Source organism: Amblyomma maculatum, chromosome 1 (assembly GCF_055883805.1).
Source record: "Amblyomma maculatum isolate TAMU_Amacu chromosome 1, ASM5588380v1, whole genome shotgun sequence".
NCBI classification, from domain to species: domain Eukaryota; kingdom Metazoa; phylum Arthropoda; class Arachnida; order Ixodida; family Ixodidae; genus Amblyomma; species Amblyomma maculatum.
The window spans coordinates 470,201,535-470,224,702 of NC_139344.1; the positions used below are offsets into that span (position 1 = coordinate 470,201,535).

At 45.2% G+C, this 23,168-nt stretch overlaps 1 protein-coding gene across 1 annotated transcript in view; it reads right to left on the reverse strand.

Moving 5' to 3' along the window:
* Nucleotides 1-23,168, reverse strand: part of xmas (RRM_XMAS2 and SAC3_GANP domain-containing protein xmas) — a gene marked incomplete in the record, with an annotated part of 165,655 nt that overhangs the window by 52,386 nt on the left and 90,101 nt on the right. Inside the window, 1 exon segment of the mRNA XM_084605353.1 lies at nt 1,227-1,430. Coding sequence (XP_084461479.1) covers nt 1,227-1,430 — 204 coding nt within the window.

Below are 23,168 nucleotides of genomic sequence, written 5' to 3' on the forward strand. Positions count from 1 at the left end.
TTGGCGTACAAACCCATAATGCTTCAAGTATGATTTTGTCTAACGTAGGCCTGACGTGCTTCTCAGGGACAAAGGGGTTCAATGTTTGAGTACTGGCTTGTTTTCATAGTAAAAGCATTACAAAAACGTGTATTTATTTGCAGCCAGGTAAGTTTCCTAACGGCTCGCAGTAGTTTATGTTATCTGCTCCGTTTGCTACTCTCGCTACTCTCTCCACTGGCGATTCAAAAGGCTGGAAGTAGGTGCTATGTCATATGCATAGTGCCTTTTTTTCGCAATTAACTATCTCCAATTACCTGCGGCTCATACTAAATTTACTTGCAAACAAATATTTATTATGCTCCATGATTCTTTCCATTACAAAAATTTCATTTGTATTATACCCAGTGCAAGATGCATTAATATCTTTGCACCTGACGCTGTGACATTGTTCTCATGTTCTGCTGAATTTGATGGGAGAACATCAAGGTAGCCAGTTTGGAGCAATATTGGATGGAGCAGAGAAAGCAGCTTGGAGCAGAACGGAGCAATTTGAGCAGCGCTTCCACCCCTGTAGTATACAAATGTGACAAGACCAAAGGAAAAAATACATGAGCAGGCACAGCAAAATGTCTGCTCACTAAGCTCCTAAGTCGCCCGAGAACATTCACTAGAGCTTTCCTTAAGTTAAAGCACACCAGAAGTAGTATGTCAGAAACACAGCCACTTTTGAGTGATGCTGCCTCGAATGCTGTGCCAAGGATGCCAAGACTTTATAAGAAGCAAATCTGTCTGCATTCCACAACCAGCAAAACTGCACAACATAACCCAAATTGGTCGCTAGTTTCTATGCAACGCACTTATGAGGCTGCGCCTTGCTTTTTACAACATTGCTGGCACACTGGTATCTACGGAAGCCATGCAGATAGTGAGATTATCAAATGTACCGAGAATAGCTACTGGCTGCAGCCCTGCCTGAGTAAGTTAACTCCTTCTGGCGTCCTTCTGTCTTGGGTAATGTCCTTCTGGCGAGAAAGTTTCAAGCTTATGGCCACATTACTTAGCTGCCAGGATCCGCTGAATGAAGAAAGTATGACAGCTCTTAAGGATCCACAGGCCTTGAGGTCAAACTCCAAGCTTTTTCTTTCTTTTTTTTTTTTTTCTGTTTTTAGCCGTCTTATTTTCCTCCTATATTCCAGTCATGCCACAGCTCTCTCTTTGCATTCCTAGAGCATGCTTATGCTCACCGGGTGAAGCAGGAGGCAAGCAAGCGCTGGCGATGGAATGCCTTGGCCCGCCTGACCTGGGCCTCGTGCAGAGCCCACTCCTCGGCTAGACTGTCCCTGGCAGCATGGGCCATCTCCTCTTGCACCACTTCATCCAGCTGGGTGGCCAGCACGAGGTCACTCTGCTCTCTGCGCCACTCTTCCAGCGCATCCTGGTGGAAGTCCCTGCGCACCACCAGTTCAAGGCACAAGCTGCACCACAACCCCCTTAATTTTTTTTTTTTTTTGAAGCAGTGAAAAAACAACAACAAAATGAATGGAATCATGGTAGCACTGAGGAGGGGAAAAGAAAAGAAGGAAGAAATCGAGCAGTAAGGGTACACCGCCTCTCAATCTCATGCGTCAACCAGACCCCATGGATGTTTACTAAACACAGGAACAAGGCAACAATAAGGAAAGCTATCTGTTGACAAAGAACTCTCACAGAAAAAAAAAAAAAGACAGAGGCAACACCATAGTGCCAATGCTTTGGTGTTAACTACACTGCAGAGCTCACCATAATAACAATACAGGTACATCCAGTCTCATCCTGGTTAAAAATAAACACTAGCCAGGCCTTTAGCTGCATGCCCATTGCCATATGAAGTACACAACTCAACCCATGGACATGGCCCGCAGAAGGTAAAAGGTTGCTCGGAAGAAAAAAGATGAAGACACAGTAGTAGCTGAAAATGATCATTATGAATACAGACAAGATAGAATGCAAAGGACTCTAGAGAAAATGAGAAAAAAAAAATGCATTTCAAAAGCAGCTGAATCCAGTGTGTCATAAGGGTATCAGTAATTATTCTGTTACTCTGTTAGCCAACAAGACTGGCACTGAAGGCGGACTGACTCATGCGACCAGAGCCTATCCTGTGCCTTTGCCATGCTGTGTCAGGTATGGTAACGACCGATGAAAAAGATCAGGGTATCACGAGCAAGAACAAAAGACAGGCAACGTGATGCACAAGATGAGCTACAATGACACCATGATTGCTCATTGGCTAGACATAAAGCTTGCTGCAGGTGCAAGAGGACATTGTTATAATAAAGTTGTATACGGCACAAAATTTATTTTAAAAACCAGCACAATCTTGGCCATGCTGGCAACCTGTGGGCATGGCGAAGCTTCAGGAATCATGCCGCTCACAAAACGCTTCCTGCTTATTTCACAGATTTTCCTGTTGGCCAACGCCATCATACCGTGCATCACAAGCAGCTGTCCAGTGCACCATCTGCAAGACATCGAACCGGATATTGAAACGGCAGCTGGCCCATCATCGATGGAACGGTGCTTGCCGCTAGGAGCTCATGCGAAATTATTGACATCTGTGACGTCACCTGGCTTGCTTTTAAAAGACTGTCCTCAACGTTTCTTCGTCAGTGGGCATGGCGAAGCTTCAGGAATTATGCCGCTCACAATATGCTTCCTGCTTATTTCACAGAATTTCCTGTTGGCCAACGCCATCATACCGTGCATCACAAGCAGCTGTCCAGTGCACCATCTGCAAGACATCGAACCGGATATTGAAACGGCAGCTGGCCCATCATCGATGGAACGGTGCTTGCCGCTAGGAGCTCATGCCAAATTATTGACATCTGTGACGTCACCTGGCTTGCTTTTAAAAGACTGTCCTCAACGTTTCTTCGTCAGTGGGCATGGCGAAGCTTCAGGAATTATGCCGCTCACAATATGCTTCCTGCTTATTTCACAGAATTTCCTGTTGGCCAACGCCGTCATACCGTGCATAACAAGCAGCTGTCCAGTGCACCATCTGCAAGACATCGAACCAGACATCGAAACAGCGGCTGGCCCGTCATCGATGGAACAGTGCTTGCCGCTAAGAGCTCATGCCGAATTATCGACACCTGTGACGTCACCTGGCTTGCCTTTAAAAGACTGTCCTCAACGTTTCTTCGTCAGTGGGCACGGCGAAGCTTCAGGAATCATGCCGCTCACAAAACGCTTCCTGCTTATTTCAGAGGTTAGTTCTGCTTACGACTATCGTAGCGATGACCTCACATTGTTGGTTGTGCCGTGCTCACGGACTTTGCTAGCGATTGCTTGCGATTGTGTTGTGTGTGTAAGCTGCTCATCTGCGGGGACGTAGAAACAAACCCAGGTCCCAGTGTTGAGGATATGTTCGCTGATCTAAAAAACGGCCAAACCCTTATTTTGAACAAACTTACCGACATCCGTAATTGCGTCATATCAGCAGAATACAAGATCGAAGCACTCCGTGCGTGCCATTTCTTCGTGCGCAGCACCCCCGCACGGGCCTGAAAAAGCAGGGCGCTCCCCAGGAAGTTGTCATAGAACAGCTCATGAGTGATGTCCCTCTTGTGCGTGGAGTACATACCAAAAGCCGGCTTGGCCGCTGCACCAGTTCGCCACCGCCTGGTCTCCGCCGCTGCCACGTGTTCACGCACCTTCCAACTAGTCCAGCAGGTGTCTTTAGTGTTTGTCACAGTTGGCAGTGGTACCTCATACTTTGCACTCAGTTAACGTACCCTCCTCTTCCAGCGCGTGCATACTCCGCAGTACAAAAGGCAGCGTTGTACTCGATGGACCCAGCATTTCAAAACTAATCTTGGCTACTGCCTCTCGGGCCTCGAAGGAGGACCAGACAACATCACCTTGCACCGCCTCGTTGGGGGATGAACGATGGGCTCCCAGTGCCCGTCTTCCCACCTCTCTCTGTCTTCGTTCCATAAATTCCTGTGTCGAAGACATGGTACACAACAGTGCAACATCACCGCCTTCCATATGGTGCGTAGGACCTCCATTCTGTTGAACGACCACAACGCCTTGGCTCCCAGGACATTCTGGCTGCGCACTGCCTTCGCACGGAGGCTGCTCAAGTAGTCTACCAGGTAAGCACGCTATGTCATGAGGTCTATCCCAAGGTACCTGTAGGTTGAAGCCTACGGGATTTCGTGCCCTTGTAGCAGTAGTCTCGGTTCCACAGCCGTCCTGACAAGACCAGCACAGTACTGCACTCTTCCTCATGCTGAACTGTAGACCCAACTGCTCCGCGTGCGCTGTGCAGATATCTAGCAACTTTTGCACTTCTGCCTCTGAGCCCGCCATAAGCACAATGTCGTCTGCGTACAGCAGGCCCAGTAGGACCTGTTGCACTACCCGGCCACTGTCGATGTATGACAAGTCAAAACCCTCGCCACACCTTTCCAATTCACCCTCAAGATCGCTCAGCAGCAGCATGAACAACAGCGGAAAGAGAGGGCATCCCTGCCGTAGACCCCGCTGCACCTCAACTGGACGATGACCTCTTCAGGAAGACCCCTGAGGCACAGCATCCTCCACAGGCAATCATGTTCCACGCAGTCGTATGCCTTCTCCACATCCAGGAAGGCAGCCCAGAGCTCTCTACCTTGACCATCTCAAGTTTGATACACTGCGTCAGAATAAATAAATTGTCCTCCAATCTCCGGCCCTGACGAAAACCCTGTTGCAGCTCGCCCAGTACTTTCTCTCGCTCCGCCCATGCTTGGATTTATCTGCGCAGGACTTGAGCAAACACCCTGTATATAATCGAGTCAATGGGTACAAGCGTCCCCCGGCCCAACGCCCAGCTCTCTCAGGGGTGTGCGTTTGGAAGAGGCTCTGCTTACCCTGCTGTGCTCCATCGAGGGCTTAAAGTTTCGAACAAACTAATGACCTGCAATGGTCAGGTTGACAGAAAAAAAAAAAAACTCGGCGGGCTGCCGAGAAGGAAACGACACCACAAAGAAAAAAAGGGCCACATAATGGGCTTTTGCCGCGTGAGGCGGATTAATTGTTGTGCGAATGCTCTTTTCCTAAAGAATTGAGGGTCTTAAATTTTAATTCCAGGAGCCTAGTGAATAAATCTGTGGAACTTGAACTGCTTCTTTTAAAGTATGACCCGCACATAACGATCATAACTGAGACTTGGCTACATGACGACCCTCTTATCAAATTTTTTTTGTCAGGATCGTCTCTCGCAAGGGGGTGGAGTGGCTATAATTCTGGAGAATGCATTTGCTGCAATTCTTCCGCAAAGTCATGACCACAAAAGCTTGTTTTCATAGGTCGACTGTTGGAGCCATTCCACTGTGGCGCGTGTGGTTTATCGATCACCTTCTGCCTCTCCTTAGTTTACAAAATCCTTGTACGATATTATGTCCGAACTTAAACACCAAAAGATAATTATGGCTGGTGACTTTAATCTCCCATTTATAAACTGGATGAATAAACCTGAGCTTCAATTACTTGACAACCCTCTAATTGATATTATGATTACATGCGACTTACGGCAGGTTGTACTTGATAACACTCGTGTGAATGAAAATAGTGGTTCAATTGTAGATCTAATATTTTTAAGCAATGATCTTTCCCAATACACTGTAAGCATGGAAAATGGTGTGTCTGATCACAAGCTTGTATCGTTGTCATGTTTACTTGTCAAGTGCGTGCAGAAAGGAAAGCCACAGGATGTAATTGTCAGACTTTTTCCACGCTGATGATCAGTCTATACTTGACGAGCTTTGGAAACTGGCTGACAATCTTTTGTGTAGTGACGCAGTGTCATTATGGCTATTGTTTAAAAGTACAGTTAAATACTGTATGAATGAATTCATCCCAGACCGAAAAATTGAACCGAAGTGAAAAAATCCTTGGATTAACTGAAGTATTATTCACTTAAAACGCAGGCTGAGTGCACAAAAAAGCGAAAATCTAGAAATTCTGAATTCGCGAACTTCAAGCTCAGCTATCGACCGAGTTCATATCCTCTCGGAAAAAGTACTTCTCTACGACGCTGCCAAATTTTATGAAGACTAATCCAGACAGGTTTTGGCGCTACCTTGGCACAGAAAGTGTGGGAATTGGTCGAATATTAAAAAATTCTGAAATCATTACGGAACCAAGCAAAGTTGCTGATATTATGAACAATTATTTCTACCCCAGAGATAAGACAGCTAACATGTTATTGCCATCCACTTCAGACCTTATTACATTTGAAGGGGTCTTTTCACTTGTACTAAACCTGAAAGAAAATTCGGCTTCAGGTCCAGATAATATTCCCAATTCCTTTCTTCGCCGCTATGCTGAACCAGTCTCATATATTAGTATCCATTTTTAGCCTCTCGTTACGCACTTCTATTTTACCGGACGACTGGCGTATTGCTCGCATTATAGCGGTTCACAAGAAAGGTGATAGTCTCTTATGGAAAACTACCGTCCTATATCCTTAATCTCTACGTGCTGTAAATTATTAGAGCATATTGTGTCTCATTTTCTTACAAATTTTCTAGAAAGTAACCATTTGCTGTCTCCATTCCAACATGAATTTCATAAAGGATAATCTGCGTGCACCCAACTAGTAACAACAGTCCATGACATTGCTAAAGTTCTTGTCTCAACTGGCCAGGCCAACCTTATTTTTCTCGACTTTAGCAAGGCTTTTGATCAGGTGCCTCATAGCAAACTTTTGACTAAACTTAAACATTTCGGTATTCCTTCCTTCATAATAAATTGGATCAATGCGTACCTCTCAAATCGTACCCAGTTTGTCGACATCAGAGGGCATTGTTCCAATACTTTACCTGTTTACATCGGGAGTTCCAGAGGGAAGCGTCTAGGGCCTATCCTTTTCCTAATCTACGTTAACGGCATAATTACTCACATTCATCCTAATATTAACATCTGCCTCTTTGCAGACGATTGCCTTTTCTATAAACAAATAACGTGTGAACAAGACCAAAGAAATTTACTCGACAGCCTAACGAATATCAGTGAATGGTGTGCAGTATCGGGCATGACACTGAACACTCAAAAAACAGTACTGCTCCGAGTCACAAATAAAAAGCATCCCTATGTATTTTCTTTGTTTTCGATGGTCACCTTTTAAAGGAAGTAGATGAATACAAATACCTGGGAATTACAATTACTAACATTCTTTCGTGGTCTAAGCATATAACAAACATTTGCGCATCTGCTACACGTTAAGTCTGCTTTTTAAGACATAGGCTAAAAATGAGAACCTTCCGACCTAAAACTTCAAGCCTACAACGCATTTATCTTGCCTAAACTTGAGTATGCTTCAGTGGTTTGGGATCCCTTCTACGTAAAAAAGAAACAAAAGCTGGAAACGGTCCAAAGGCGTGTAGTTCACTTCATATTTAATAAATATAGAGCTATTGATTCTATATCAAAGGTTCTATCAGATAACATCCCAACACTGGAAACTAGGTGGAAAATTGCACGACTTAAATTTTTATTTGCAATTTACAAAAAGTATCTGAACATCAACTCACAAAATTATATTCAGCCATTTTTATCGCGCTCAAGACACAGACATGCCCATAAATTGCTCCCTTATACCGTGCACCCCAATTTGTTTAAGTACTCCTTTTTTCCACGAACAATAATGGAGTGGAACAATCTGCCTGCAGCCACTTTTTCTTTGGAAAGTTTTGAGTGTGGTGTAACAAACGCATTACAGTTGTGATGTTTTTACTTTTCTGCTGTTTTTACCCTTATTTACATGTCCTATTGTTGTGTAATGTTGTATTTTGTGCTCTTGTAAGGCATTCATTACTGGTCTGGATTTGCTGCTGTGTGATCTCATATTTTTTTCTTCTGTTAAATCAAGCGCCCGTTTCAAGTATGTTTTTTTTTTTTTGAAAAGCTGACCTGCATTGTTTCTGTATAGTCCCACCTGCTTGGTCCTCCGAGACTGCAGTATTTCCAAATAAATAAATAAAATAAACCTCTCTGCTCTTTAGAGCTGGGTCTTCCTGTTCTGATTCTAGTGCAGTCTGCGGCAACCTCCTTTTTTTATGTGCACTCTCAGCGTCCTAAAAGTCTATTTTTCATCTCGTGAAAATTTCTTTCAGGTTTGCATTTTGTGCGATGGAGTCAAGAGACTCAGAGAGAGAGAGTGTGTGTGCGCGTGCATGGTTCAGTTGAATTGGTGGCAGCGCATGTAGCATGATGAGGTGAAGGGTTGACCACGTGTAAGTCATTGATGCTAGTTTTTGTCACCACCCCTAGATGGCATGGCATGTGACCCCGCAGGCTTGATTTAAACACACTTTTGCAGTGTTCAATTCGAAAGATTAATGCATTTTTTAAGTTTCCTTCAGCTCTGTTACACAATTTTAAAAATGCGTATTTAAAAAACGACCATCCAAATTTGTTTGCTTTATTGTGCAGACAGAATTCCCATAGGTCCACGAACTTTATTGTGACATCTTCGGGAATGACAGAGTACAATTCCTGGACCTTTGTTTGCAGGCTCTTACAGATAATTTGGGCATATTCCCAGTATTGACGGACAACTGTGAAAGGTTTACTGGACTACAGGTCAAGTTGTTCAAAGCCAGATAAGGATTGCAGATAAGGATATCGAACTCGAAAAGGATCGCGAAATAGTTCGATATATCGATAATTCGATATACAGAAATTGACTTGAGACCCCACTTGCGTTTGTGAAAAATGATACTGTCTTTGTCGCGTAATCAACCTACTCGCATAATGAACCCACTCCCCACCTTTGCCCATAAGAATTTGGAAAAAAAAAAAAAAGAAAGTTCGGAAACGCCGAGTCTCTGTTTCAACCCTCGCATCCAGAGCTCATTATTGCTACGCAGCGATAACGTCACGGCGTGTTTATCTTCTGACTATACTTTTGATAGATCCTGCGGTGGCAGGGAGCAAACTTGGCAGAATGTCCGTGATGGCTTGACTGCACAAGCCTGGTTCGATTTATCAATTTATCACGCCGCGCTTCGGGCGGGCGGAATCCACTGCCACACAATATCATTGGAAGCGTGACAGCTGCAAATGCCGTCTGAAGCCAACAATACTAAAAGTCGGTGTCATGATCGCAACTGATCGCATATTTTCGTTGATTCATAATGTAAGACTGGACGACTCCTGCAAAAAAAAAAAATCCTGCCGCTTCTTAACGTCTGCAGCCGCCATGGCTTACGCTGCACCGCACGTTCAGCACAAGGACGACTATAGCATAAGAAAAATAAAAAATGCAGCTCCTTAACGGCCGTAGCCGTCATAGCATACGCTACGTCGCACGTTCAGCCCGACGGCAAAAATGAACTCCCGCAAAAAAAGAAAAAAAAAAAAAACTGCCATTTTTGTGCACGTCAGTTGCCGCGCACCGAGCGTTCACAACACACACACTGGAGAAGCGTCTGCCACGGGCCGAGCTGGCTTGTCCGCGCATGCGTAGTGCCCGCTGCTGCGAACGAACACCGGGAAGGAGAGAAGAAGGGGAGAGATAAAGCTCGGCAGAAGATTGACCACCACCACCACCCCACCCTTGCGCTTCGCTCTATCGCGGTTTTCCCCTCTCCCGAACACCACGGCTATAGAGGCTGCAGTGGTTCCCTCACGTTTTTTACTCACATGGCATGCACACAGATGCGGGCGCCTTTGAAGAAAGACCAGCCGTCACCGAAGCGTAATGCCGTCTCCTCAACTGTAGGGTCCCGCAACTTCTTTCTCCTCACTGCAGCTGCCTCAGGGCGGGTTAAACGGCAATTGTTACCGAGGGGTGTCTCTGAACGCAACCTAAAAGTAACATACTCACTGAAGGCAGGAAATGGTTACGGTGAAGCTAATTGAATAGTGTTACCGTTGTCATGCCGTCACCTCGTGGTTGTTCCGTGCATGGCCTAATAATTTATATATGATTGGTTCACAGGAAGGGAAAGGCACAATATCTGTCACACTTATTTCTGTGGACACCTGAACCGCGCCGTAAGTGAAGGAAGGAAGGTGAGAATGAAGGTGTTATTCGATTTTATTGAATGGCATGGCTGGTTTGGCGGCTATTAAGATTTAAATAAATCACATAATGCAACCTAAAGGGAAACAGACCCCCGGAATGATCTTGGTAGCTTATTTTGACGTTGAGTTAAAGAAAAATTAGAAAAAATTACGTTTAAAGGATTCGAACAGATGTTTTATTCGCTCAGTGCTTAGGTAAGTAGTGTCCATCCATTGCACTATTCAAGCAACGAGTGCAGCAGGCTTTAAATGCGCTGCTATTCATTTTTACAATATTTCCGCTATTTGTCGCCAGATGACGCTGCTCAGAGGACCCTACTAAAGCCCCTTGATACTTTGAAAGTTACGCCAACGATTGAACTTTGCCGCCGCCGTGCTACCTCCTCGCCTCCTCCTCGCCCCTTGCGCGCCCCTTCGCTGAAGGCCGGCTCTCCGCCCGATTTCCTGAGCGACGATTGGTCTCCCTGCCGTTGCCATTGGAAACCGACGCGCTTCCGGCGTTTTCCTTGTGTTTTCTTTTTCCTTCGCGCCATTTTTCTCCTAGTCTCGGCGAGCGAATATTGCGCGCTGTGCTTTTATTGCAGCGTGCAAGCTCTATGCCGTGCTGTTGCGCGTATAACTGCAGCAAGCGACCTGAAGATGGTTATGCGGTATTCATGATATCTCAAGGCAAGCGTGACGGCTTGCGCACGAGTCAATGGATTCACAAGATTAGTCGAAAGACGTTTATTCCTAGAAACAACAGAGTTGTTTGCGACGTCGAGTGCCTTTCTCACTCCCCGTAATAACGCGTCACCTGACGCTGCGTTTTTTATTCCTGCTTGCTGCTCAATATTTTTGCGGCGGCAGCATGTTCATTGTATAAAAATAAGGTTGTCCTTTGCAGCATGCTGAATATTCTGCGAGGCTTAAGGCTCCATCATTTAACACGCTTCGACTTCTGTACAGCCAGAAACAGGGCGCTATAATCTGCTTTTTGCTGTCAGAAATAACTGGAAGATTACAGTCTCTCGATTGCATTTGTCGCGATTATGCTAGGATCCCTGGCCTCCTTCACTAAAAATCAAAATTCGGGCTTGTAGAGGAGCTAGCCTTACCAGCTTTTACTTGTAGCGTGCGTCGGTTACTCGGGAGCAATGAATGCTGGCCCTGAAAAACTCTTTGGCAAGTAAACCCAAGGTATTGCGGGTAATCTGCACTAGTTAGGTCGTATGGCATTTTTTTTTTCAATTCTTGAATGTGTCTTGCCATGCTTCGACGCACGCGTGCGTTAAAAATATGCGTTCGTTTTATCAGGGATACGGCCAATGTGCAGGAGGTGTTCATATGATCACACACGCTTCACTTTGACCATGACTACAAGGCGTTGGCAGGTTACCTTCGCTTTGAAAGCTGGAGCTCTAAAAGCGCGATTCCGCGTATTCATTTATTGCGAGAAAAGTTATCCCATCGATGTCAAATCAGCCGAAATCATTGCATCAATTTTCTGTATTTACGAAACTTAAACAATCAATAATGATTATAGTTATTATGTAAAAATAGGGGAACATTTTGCGAGCAACAATTCTTAACACTAACATATTACTCATTTCAATTGTATGCAAGATTTTTTTTTTTTCACCTAGCCTGAGTAATTATCTCATCGCTCTATGTTCTAGCTACATTTCACTGAAGACCAGTTTGAGCCGCCAATATTACACGAACTCGAAAAAAAGAACAGACCAAACGCAGTTCCATCAATTTTCTCTCACCGACCTGTCCTGAAGTAAAGGAAGCCTCCTCGACAGAGACATGAACCTCGCGCTGATATTAGTCAGTTATTTCTGTGGCTTGCTCTTTTCCCACCTCCATTTATGAGAAAACAAGAAAGTATAAGAATTAAAAGTCAATGTATAGTTGTCTCGTCAGATATTATGAGATAATAGAGATATGACTGACAACGTAAGTCAATGAAAATTGAAGTATATCAATGGGTCATGGGACGGCATCAGATTAAATAGTGATGGTTATCAATAGTGATAAGTAATGATGGTGACTGTTACGGATAATAGTAAATTATAGTAATAGGCCCGGATAGTGAGGTGATAGTGTTCGTTGCGGATAGTGAGTTACGATAGGTCTCTGGCATTAGTAGATATAGTGATAGATAGGATAGCGATAGTTAATGAATTGGCAGTTATATGCTTTCTCATTTCCGCACGTTTAAGACCTATGTGCACCTTGTAATTTTTTTATTTGATTGTTGCGTTCAATGAAATCAAGCTCTTTTACACAGTGCATGAGACCACAGCATACTTGCCCCAGAACTTCAGTGTATCGGCAATAGGGCCCACCACTTCTCCCAGTGTACCCTGCCGTCTTTTAACCACACGCGAAGTCAGTGAGGGGCCACGTACTCATAAAATTATTTAATTCCTCCATCAGCATCATATCAAGACTGCTGTGGCAAACCTGTTCCTTGCCTCGAAGCAGCAAGGAACAGCTCAAAATTTGATTTTATACAAAATTAACTAATGAACGCAGATTATCGCGGATCGCTAACTAGCACAGTGCCATTACGCTTGGCCTAAGCTTTCCAACGGTATACGGTTCGGTGTTGCAGCTAAAATTTAGATTTTAATTGCAATTTACTAAATATAAATTAATTTGGCCCAGTAATTGATTGAAATACATGTACAATTAACCAATAATCCAATCTCATGGTTGATCACGTGACATATATTATGCTTAGAGAGATAGCTTGACAGTAGCGAAATAGACTAAGTCCTGCTTTAACCTTCTCTAATCTTGAAGTTCAAAGCACCAGCCTGGATCGTTTTCTGAAGTTTTACCGCGGTGACAGATTTCACGCTCTAAAAAACAAACAAACACAAAGTCAGAGGCAGTACTAGATTAAGTGCACAAAGTAAAACCTTATCATGAGACTTAAAAAGTGTCTGTAGCACAGAACTCGCCTGAAAGCTTTGTTTATCAGTATTCCCCAATCAAACAGTTCTAAGAAGAAACCAATCAATTCATGAACTTTACTATCGGCATTCTCAATGCTTTTCTCGCAAGTTTTCAAAAATTTTGTGCACTCCTGGAGCGCAGACCTGGCCCAAAAGCTCGCGCTTCACTCACTGCTGCGGCCGGCCGGCGGGCGTCAGGGGGAAAAAGCGTGTCGTGCGCAGCGCTCGCCGCCGCCGCGCGAGGAGAATCGAGGAGGAAAGCGCGGCGCGGAGGAGAAAGTTACGCCGATTGAACTTTGCCGCCGCCGCGCTCCCTCCTCGCCTCCTCCTCGCCCCTTGCGCGCCCCTTCGCTGAAGGCCGGCTCTCCGCCCGATTTCCTGAGCGACGATTGGTCTCTCTGCCGTTGCCATTGGAAACCGACGCGCGTCCGGCGTTTTCCTTGTGTTTTCTTTTTCCTTCGCGCCATTTTTCTCCTAGTCTCGGCTTGACAGTTACTGCGCCTTTCCCTTCCTGTTAACCAATTTAACTTTAATTTAATTTAATTTTTAATATTGCGCGCTGTGCTTTTATTGCAGCGTGCAAGCTCTATGCCGTGCTGTTGCACGTACAACTGCAGCAAGCGACCTGAAGATGGTTATGCGGTATTCATGATATCTCAAGGCAAGCGTGACGGCTTGCGCACGAGTCAATGGATTCACAAGATTAGTCGAAAGACGTTTATTCCTCGAAACGCAGCCGCCGAGGTCGGGTTCGAATCCGGGTACTACGGCACAGTAGTCGGGCGTCTTACCACTGCACCACCCCGGCGGGGCTGTGCGGACAGAAGAGAGAAACGAGTTGTTTGCGACGTCGAGTGCCTTTCTCACTCCCCGTAATAACGCGTCACCTGACGCTGCGCTTTTTATTCCTGCTTGCTGCTCAATATTTTTGCGGCGGCAGCATGTTCATTGTATAAAAATAAGGTTGTCCTTTGCAGCATGCTGAATATTCTGCGAGGCTCCAAGGCTCCATCATTTAACACGCTTCGACTTTTGTACAGTCAGAAACAGGGCGCTATAATCTGCTTTTTGCTGTCAGAAATAACTGGAAAATTACAGTCTCTCGATTGCATTTGTCGCGATTATGCTAGGATCCCTGGCCTCCTTCACTAAAAATCAAAATTCGGGCTTGTAGAGGAGCTAGCCTTTCCAGCTTTTACTTGCAGTGTGCGTCGGTTACTCGGGAGCAATGAATGCTGGCCCTGAAAAACTCTTTGGCAAGTTAACCCGAGGTATTGCGGGTAATCTGCACTAGTTAGGTCGTATGGCATTTTTTTTTTCAATTCTTGAATGTGTCTTGCCATGCTTCGACGCACGCGTGGGTTAAAAAATATGCGTTCGTTTTATCAGGGATACGGCCAATGTGCAGGAGGTGTTCATATGATCACACACGCTTCACTTTGACCATGACTACTAGGCGTTGGCAGGTTACCTTCGCTTTGAAAGCTGGAGCTCTAAAAGCGCGATTCCGCGTATTCATTTATTGCGAGAAAAGTTATCCCATCGATGTCAAATCAGCCGGAATCATTGCATCAATTTTCTGTATTTACGAAACTTAAACAATCAATAATGATTATAGTTATGTAAAAATAGGGGAACATTTTGCGAGCAACAATTCTTAACACTAACATATTACTCATTTCAATTGTATGCAAGATTTTTTTTTCACCTAGCCTGAGTAATTATCTCATCGCTCTATGTTCTAGCTACATTTCACTGAAGACCAGTTTGAGCCGCCAATATTACACGAACTCGAAAAAAAGAACAGACCAAACGCAGTTCCATCAATTTTCTCTCACCGACCTGTCCTGAAGTAAAGGAAGCCTCCTCGACAGAGACATGAACCTCGCGCTGATATTAGTCAGTTATTTCTGTGGCTTGCTCTTTTCCCACCTCCATTTATGAGAAAACAAGAAAGTATAAGAATTAAAAGTCAATGTATATTCAAAATGTATGTCAAAAAAAAAAAAAACCATCTCCGCGATCGGTAGGCATAATTAGAGGCGGCGCACGTCCAAAACGGGGACAGAAGATGGAACCAGGTAAAACTGGAAGATGGCACCATGACTGGCGTGGCGGCTGGCCGGCAGCGTTGAAGGGAGGGGACGGCGGCCGCGCCAAGGTCAGTGCATGGCCGCGCAGCGGCGGCTGCCTGCTCTCTCTTCTCCGTAGCTCGCAACTAAATACTCGTTAATTCCAACCCTGTTAATTTGGAAATAGGGATGAGTACTGTCGGCGCGGTTCCAGCCAACGCCCATAAAAGGCTGTGATCTCGGACGGGCACTATGGGTTAATTTTTTTTTTTTTTTGCGATAGCCATCCATCCTTCCACCCATCAGTCGTCAACGGAAGCACGCGAGTCAGCCGCGATCATGACGCCGGCTTTTAGCACCGTTCGCTCCGATGATTGGAGTGGCAGTAGACGGCGCCGCCCGCCCAAGTCGCTCATAGCATGATAAAGCGAACGTACTGAAAAGGAGGCTTGCACAACCGGATAAGCGCTGGCACTTTGCCAAGCTCGCTTTCCTCCCCCCTGCCGGAGCTAAAGTCAAAAGATAAACAGGCCGTTATCGCTGCGCAGCATCTTGGCGCACTGCCAAGAAATGTGTTGTGGACCGTGACGGCGCGAAACAGAGGGACGCGCTAACGACTGACGCATTTATTATTATTTTTTTCAGATTCGTAGGCACGAACGGGGCTGGGTGGGTTCATTATGCGAGAGAGTTCGTTACGCGACTAAATACGGTACATTACCGTAATACAAATGGTTTTGGTCAGTTTTATTCCTTCGATAATTCGAACATCGGATAATTCGAACTTTTTTCCCGGTCCCGTGAAGTTCGAGTTAACGAGCTTTTACTATCTTCTTGGATATACAGAGATGCTCCCCAAGGAATTTTAACCCCTCATGTTGCAGCTAAGATATGTTAATCTGATTTTAATTATAATCCCAGCAAAGGCCTTGTTTTTCAAGTCCTATCACCAGTGACATTGCTGTGACGAAAATATGTATACAGGTAAATAATATGATGTCATCAAACAACTATGACACAGTCATCAGAGCAAAACGATGCGACAACGCAGTGTAGTCACCGTGTCCGTAGACTGTGCACCCTTGGAAAGTTCTCCGCTTCTGCTCGCTTGACTCGATCACGTTTCATGTTGTGTGCGTTGGTGCATGTTACAATTAATTTACCTGGCGTCAATTTTGCAGTCGACCTGTTTTGCAAACACAAATCCTAGGTATATTTTGTGCGCACGCATGCAACCCAGACATCGGATTCTGCAAAGCTGTAGCAGAATTAGAATTTACTCGTTTCATTTTACGTGGACTCGTACAACTTAAACCAGGTACACATAGTGACTGACATATACTCAGACATCAATTGCATGCCAGCACAAGTGCGGGGATTTTGGCAATGGTGCCTCCAGAGGGCGCGAAAAGGGGAAGGCTGGGGGGGGGGGGGGGGGCAAAACCCCTTAATAAAATAAAAGTAGTGCCATCTCCTCTCTCCTCCTCTCGCATTTCGACCGTGGCTCCACCTGCGCGGTGCACGGCTAGCGCGCCAATCAAGATGGCCGTGCGCCGGTAAAAGCGCTGGCGCCGGGTCTCACCAGAGCGTTTTAGCTTGCATTTTGTCGCAATGTGTTCATGTTAAAATATTACTCGTTGCTGAAACATCAGTACCGAATGTTGACAGGGATTTCCCACCAAAATAGTTTCAGCTGTCGGTGTCCGTGCGTTCGTCACCCGTTGGCCAAACTGAGCGACCTGTTTTAAAGAAACTGTAACCAGGCGGCTGACAGGAACAATTTAGCAAAAGTCTGTGTATGGTTTCTTTGCAGCTTTGACTGGTTTGCTAGCTGCCAGTAACCTTGAGAAGTGTGGCGGCAGTTGTCTTCCATGTATTTTCAACTTCCGCTGCAGATTTATCAGCGCTTGTGAGCGTGGTGTGCGAGATCGAGAACTAGCACACCAAACGAAAGCAAAGCACGAAATATGCGGCTTTATCCGGTCGTCTAAGAGCCGTCGCTGTCTCGTTAAATGCGGCGACACACTCAAAACATGAACTTAGCTCACATTCACGACAAAGAAAACACCTCAAAAAACATGGCTGAGTAGCTAAAAACTAAGGACCTTATTTTAAACTTAGATGTATAACGCGAAAATTGCAAAAAAAAAAAAAAAAAGATATGGCACGCGGGCATGTGGTACTTGGCAAAGCTAAAAAAAAAATGAAAAATACGTACAGAGTGTGTGGCGGCATATTAGTTTAGAGATCAGCAATTGCTTACTTAACTCACAGAGCCACGACCGCAGCGTTGAGTTAGAGTCTGCCCGGCCGATTGGGTGCTGTGAAACCTTCCTCCGCACCGCATCTCGATTCGCGGATGGCATTATAAACAACCATTTGTTATCATGCCCAAGTGTGCTGCACAAGAAAGTGCAACATGACATTCCAATGAAGCAACTTAAAAAAAAAAACTACGTGAAAGAGGCGCGAGCCGTAGCAAAACACACGACGATATGCGCCGCGGACGCGTCTTTTACACCAGTGAAAACGAGGCAGCCAACACAATAAGCAAGAAAAAAGCGCGCGAAAACACATGACGGCACTCGGCCAATAGGAGGGCCGAACGCCGAAGGAGAGCGCTGGAGAGGAGGCGGGCGGCAGGGCTGGGCAAGATACTAAAAAAAAGTATCTTCGATAACCGACACTCAATACCCTGAAAAATTGTATTTCCGATGCCAATACAAGATACAGGATCGAAATCACAGTGCATTCTGGGATCTTTACAGCCTTACTATAAAGAAGTTTTCCTGAAATGGCTTAAAGAATACGCCAGCACAGAGTTATTGTTTGGGCAACTGTTCTTGTCAGAATTTCAAATTGAATTGAAGCCACGGTTACAGTTAAGCGATTGCTTCGACGAGCAGCCGAGCAAAATATTTCTTAAACTAAGGCTTTTTATGCGAACGGCCTGTGAGCATTTGGCTATACATACAAAAAAGTGCAGCCTGCATGCGTTTGGAGAACTGAGCAGTTATATTGCCGTTAGTGTGGTAGCAAACTTTTGGTTTGGTTTGGTTTGGGGGTTTAACGTCCCAAAGCAACTCAGGCTATGAGAGACGCCGTAGTGGAGGGCTCCGGAAATTTTGACCACCTGGGGTTCTTTAACGTGCACTGACATCGCACAGCACACGGGCGCCTTGCTTTACACCTCCATCGAAAAGTTGTCGCCGAGGCCAAGATTCAATCCCGCATACTTGGGAACAGTAGTCGAGCGCCGTAACCACTGTGCAACCCCGGTGGGGTGGTTAAATGTTAAAAGCTAGAGAAAAGCAAGAAAAATAAAATGGCTGAACGTTATTTGGTCCGGAAAGAGCGCAATGTGGGCGTACTAAAAGCGACGCAAATGAGAAAAGCCTCTGTACATGCACACACGAGCACACTGCAGTGTTGTATTAGATGAAGATGCCTTTTATCAGCGTGTAAGAGTGAACCATCCTCAGGAACCTGCATGAAGGACAAGAGGCCACAGTCAGAACTGAGCATGGTCTTACTGATTGGTTCCCGATTGAGAAAGGAGTGAGACAAGGGTACATACTGTCGCCCTGCCTATTTAACCTTATGCTGAGTGCATCATGAGGAAGGCCAGTCTTGGCGAGTCTTCACATGGAGAGAAGATTGCTGGAAAACGGATCAACAACTTTAGATATGCGGATGATACCACTTTAACGGCAGAAAATGAAGTGGAACTCAACAGACTTCTGATGCGCGTACAAGAAGAGAGTGAGAAGTTTGGGCTTAAACTTCAAAGATCATGGCGTCTTGCCCTATCAAGTCCTGGAGCATTAAGGGACAAGAAGTAGAAGCCGTGACGGATTTTCTCTTCTTGGGCTCCAAGATTACCCCGGAAGGTGACTGCAGCCATTAAATTAGGAGATGCCTGCTTTTGGGAAAGAGAGCCACGGCTAGCCTTGACCACCTAGTAAAGAGCAGAGACATCAGACTGCCAACCAAGATCTGTATAAATCGTGGTATGGTCTTTCCAGTTGTGATGTATGAATGTGAGAGTTGGACTGTGAAGAAGGCTGAGTACTGAAGAATTGACGCGTTTGAATTGTGCTGCTGGCGGAGACTCTTGAGAGTTCCTTGGACTGCCAGAAGATCAAATCAGTTGATATTGTCGACCATAAACCATGACTGCTCATTGGAGGGTCAAATTCTGAAGTTAAAGCTCAGCTACTTTGGTCATCTGATGAGAAGAGAGGAGTCTCTGAAGAAAAATTTGATGTTGGGAAAAGTTGAGGGTTACCTGAGAAGGGGTAGGCAGCGAATGCGATGGTTAGATGGCATCCTCGAGGCGCTGCAGATGAAGTAATGTGATGTTAGGAAGATAGTGAGAGACCGGAAAGCGTGGCGTGATATAGTCCATAGGGTCACGAAGAGTCGGACATGACTGAATGACTGAACTGAACTGAAAAATGAACCATAGCCCATTGACTCAAGCATCCGGAGGTAATTAGGAAACTTGAAGTTCACTAGCATCGCTGGTGAACTGCGGCTGGTTGTAGATAAAAGATAGAAGTATCTTTTTTTAACAGAATGTAGCTAATATGGTTTTAGTCGATTCGCATATTTCAAAAATAAATTTTTTTTTTAATATAGAGATATCTTTACAAGTTTTATTTAAGGTTTGCTCAAATGTATTTCGCACAAAAATTGTTTAACAACGAATAATTTGTTATTCGGTCTGTGCTGGAAAATTGCACTGATAGTTTTCATGTCATGCATTTTAGAAAATTTTGGACAATATTTTTTCAAGAAAAAAAAAAAAAGTCTAGTGGAAGCCTGTTCCCTGTGCAGTTAAAAAGGATGAATTTGTTTTCCGTCAAACGCTGTAACCACAAGAACGTGGTTAGCCAACTGCATCGTGGTGGACTGAGGCTTTACAAGCTTGTGTTCTTGCCGCCAAGCAGAGCCAGCCTAGGAGTTTTGGGTTGTGCATAAGTTACTGCGTCCGAGCATACTGAAGGCACTGCTTGACAAAAATTAAACGCTGCATAGACGAGGCCCGGGGTGGATGGCAAAGGGTGGGAAGAGCGGGTAAAGCAGTGTTCGTGATCCCTACTGCATGCTTGCCTTCCGTTTCCGCTTTGTTCATATATCTCTGTCTGTTAAAGGCTTAGCAGCTTCGTGGTACGCTCTCGGTGCTCAAAAATAAAGCACCTCGTGAGCACCTACTTACCATTGCCTTGTTGAGTTTTAAAGAAAGGAAATCTGCAAATGGGGTTGATGCTGAGAGGCCGGGGTATTTGTAGGGAACTAAGGCGGTACTACTACAAGCCGAGCTGCCTCCGATCCTGTACTACCGTCTGAGCGAGCGCTGTCAACCCAGTCACACAGCGGTTTCATTTGTGAGGGAGGAGTGCAACAATAAGCAGACCAATCCCACGAGGGTGGGACGAAGGGAATGTGCTCGCGTGTGGAAGTGCGGATCTTGGAGGCTGAGTGGTGTGCGAGTGTGGAGATGCGGATCTCGGAGGCCCAGTGGGCAGTTGGTCCACTCATGCCGGCGCTCCTCCCTCACACATTATTTGAAGTTTTCTTTAGTATCGAGTATCTTCAAAATACACGATACTTTAAAAATGTATTTTCGATACCGATACTTTCATTTTCAACACATGATACCTAATACCGATACACAAAATGTATCTAAAGATAGTATCGAAGATACACGTATGTTCGATACTGCCCATGACTGGTGGGTGGCAATCTTTGGGGGGAGGGAAGGGGGGGGGGGGGCACTGGTTCTAGCAGGTGCCAGGCAATTTGCACTGGTATAGTGAATGAAACATAGTGGCATCAGTAAGGAGCAGCAATTAAAGTGGCTGAGGAATCACTGCCATCACTTCTGGCAGCATCCAGCATTGGTCAACATTCCTTCATATTAGTATTTGGTATTGAAAGTCCTCTGGAAGAGGTTCCTATGCACCTGAATAAGAGTGATCTGTGATACATTAGCGATAGCAGAGGCTATGCAAAACCAGATCGCATTGACGGTGCCAGGTGCGGCCACATGCTTGGACGGCAGCACGAAGGCCTACCACGTCTGGACCAATCAGCGCATGAGCATGGGGAAACGTGCACTGTAGCCACGTGGTGTAGCAGCTAGATAATAATATAACATGACAGTGCAGTGGCTCCCCATTGTTATATCCGATATATTGTTAAAACCGATACTGTTATAACTGGGTTTGACTGTATTTCTTTGAATGCTCTTGCCAAGCATCATTGTTCGTGCAGTTGTAACCGCTTTTTTCAAGTACAGTAAAACCCCGTTAATACATAGTTGGCGGGGACGCAGCAAAAGTATGTACTATCCGGCACTACACCTTCACCGATTACAACAAATTTGCCATTACTCACCCTCCAAAAGTGAAGAAAAAAACCAGGCACTGTAAATTTCCCGTGAATAAACCTACGTGTACCTTATTCTTGTCCTGCCGACCAGAAGTCGGGTCATTTTCAGTTGCCACCGTGACGATCGCGTGGCAAAAACAGCAGTCTCAAAATCAGCGAGACCGTGAGCAAGCTTCTTCATAAGGCCCATCTTCTCGGCAAACGCTCTCATAACAGTTAATGCCTGAATGGTTTCCGTCACAGTAGGGCCTGAATCGGCTCTTTCCAAGTCATCGCCGCTGTCCACATTCTCGATATCCTCATCGCTTTGGGGAGGGGCATAATGCAGCCTGTTCAAACACGCACACTCACGCAACAACCGCTTCGCAAAGCACCACAGCTCAACACAGACGATGCAATCACCGTTTGCACACCACATCCACAAAGCAAAGAAAGGAAGATAGGCTACGTCCGCTACGTTGCGACTGCACGCATAGCGCGATGTCACATGGGCGGGTTGGGGTGACTGATGATTACTGCGACAAGGCTGCCAACAATATCGAAGCGGCCAATGATTCCCGGGCTGCCTATTGACATGGACATCACCGCGGCGAAAAGCGTTCATTGGAACATGGTCAAAATAACCGCATACTTTCTCTGGAATACTTTCTAGTACACTATAGTTCATAACGCTTTTTGGTAAGGTGAAAATGGTAAAAAGTGCGCATTAACAGGTAGGCACTCCACAAGTCACTACACAAGCGGTTAACCAATACATTGAAAAACTGAAAAAATTTTATTTCCAGTAATATACAGGAAATGGGCCTCGGGCGAAAAGCTACAGCGATAGCTTGAGAGATGCCCGAGGCCCAGTTACAATAGCGGCTCAGCCGGGGAATCTACACAACTACGTTTTAGCCGCAACTACCTGGTAAGCGGGTACATATTAACGAGGTTTCACTGTACAGTAATTCTTTTCAATTACAGTACAAAAAGAAGAAAGGCAGCTGGGGAGGATCAGGCAACTACATATATGTTAAAGGACGGGAGAGATATTGTGCTAGAAAAACTGGCCACCCTGTATAAGCAATGCCTGGTATCGACGGTACTGGAGTCTTGGAAAAACGCTAGCACTATCTTAATTCATAAGAAAGGGGACGTGACTTGAAATATTAAAGGCCGGTCAGCTTACTATTTGCTACATAAAAGACGCTTACTAAGGTTAATCACTAACAAAATCAGGAAAATCTTAGATTTCAATCAAGCGAAAGATCAAGCAGGTTTTCGGAAAGGATATTCTACTATTTTCACATGCACACCATAAACCAAGTGATAGAAAAATGCATGGAATACAACCAGTCCTTATATGTAGCATTCAATGATTACGAAAAATCATTCGACTCAGTAGAAACCACGGCAGTCATACAGGCATTGTGAAATCAGGGCGTAGACAGGTCGTATGACAAAGTACTGGAAGATATCTATAGTGGCTGCACTGCAACCATAGTTCTGAATAAAGTAAGGTGTTAGGCAAGGAGACACGGTCTCTGCAGCACTATTCATAGCTTGCTTAGAGGAAGTATTCAGAGAGCTAGAATAGGAGCAGTTAGAGATAAAGATGAACGGAGTAATCTCAGTAATCTGCGATTTGCTGATGTCACTGCCTTGCTAAGTAACTCAGGCGATGAACTGCAAAGTTCATTATTAATTTAAACAGCGCGAACACGAAGAC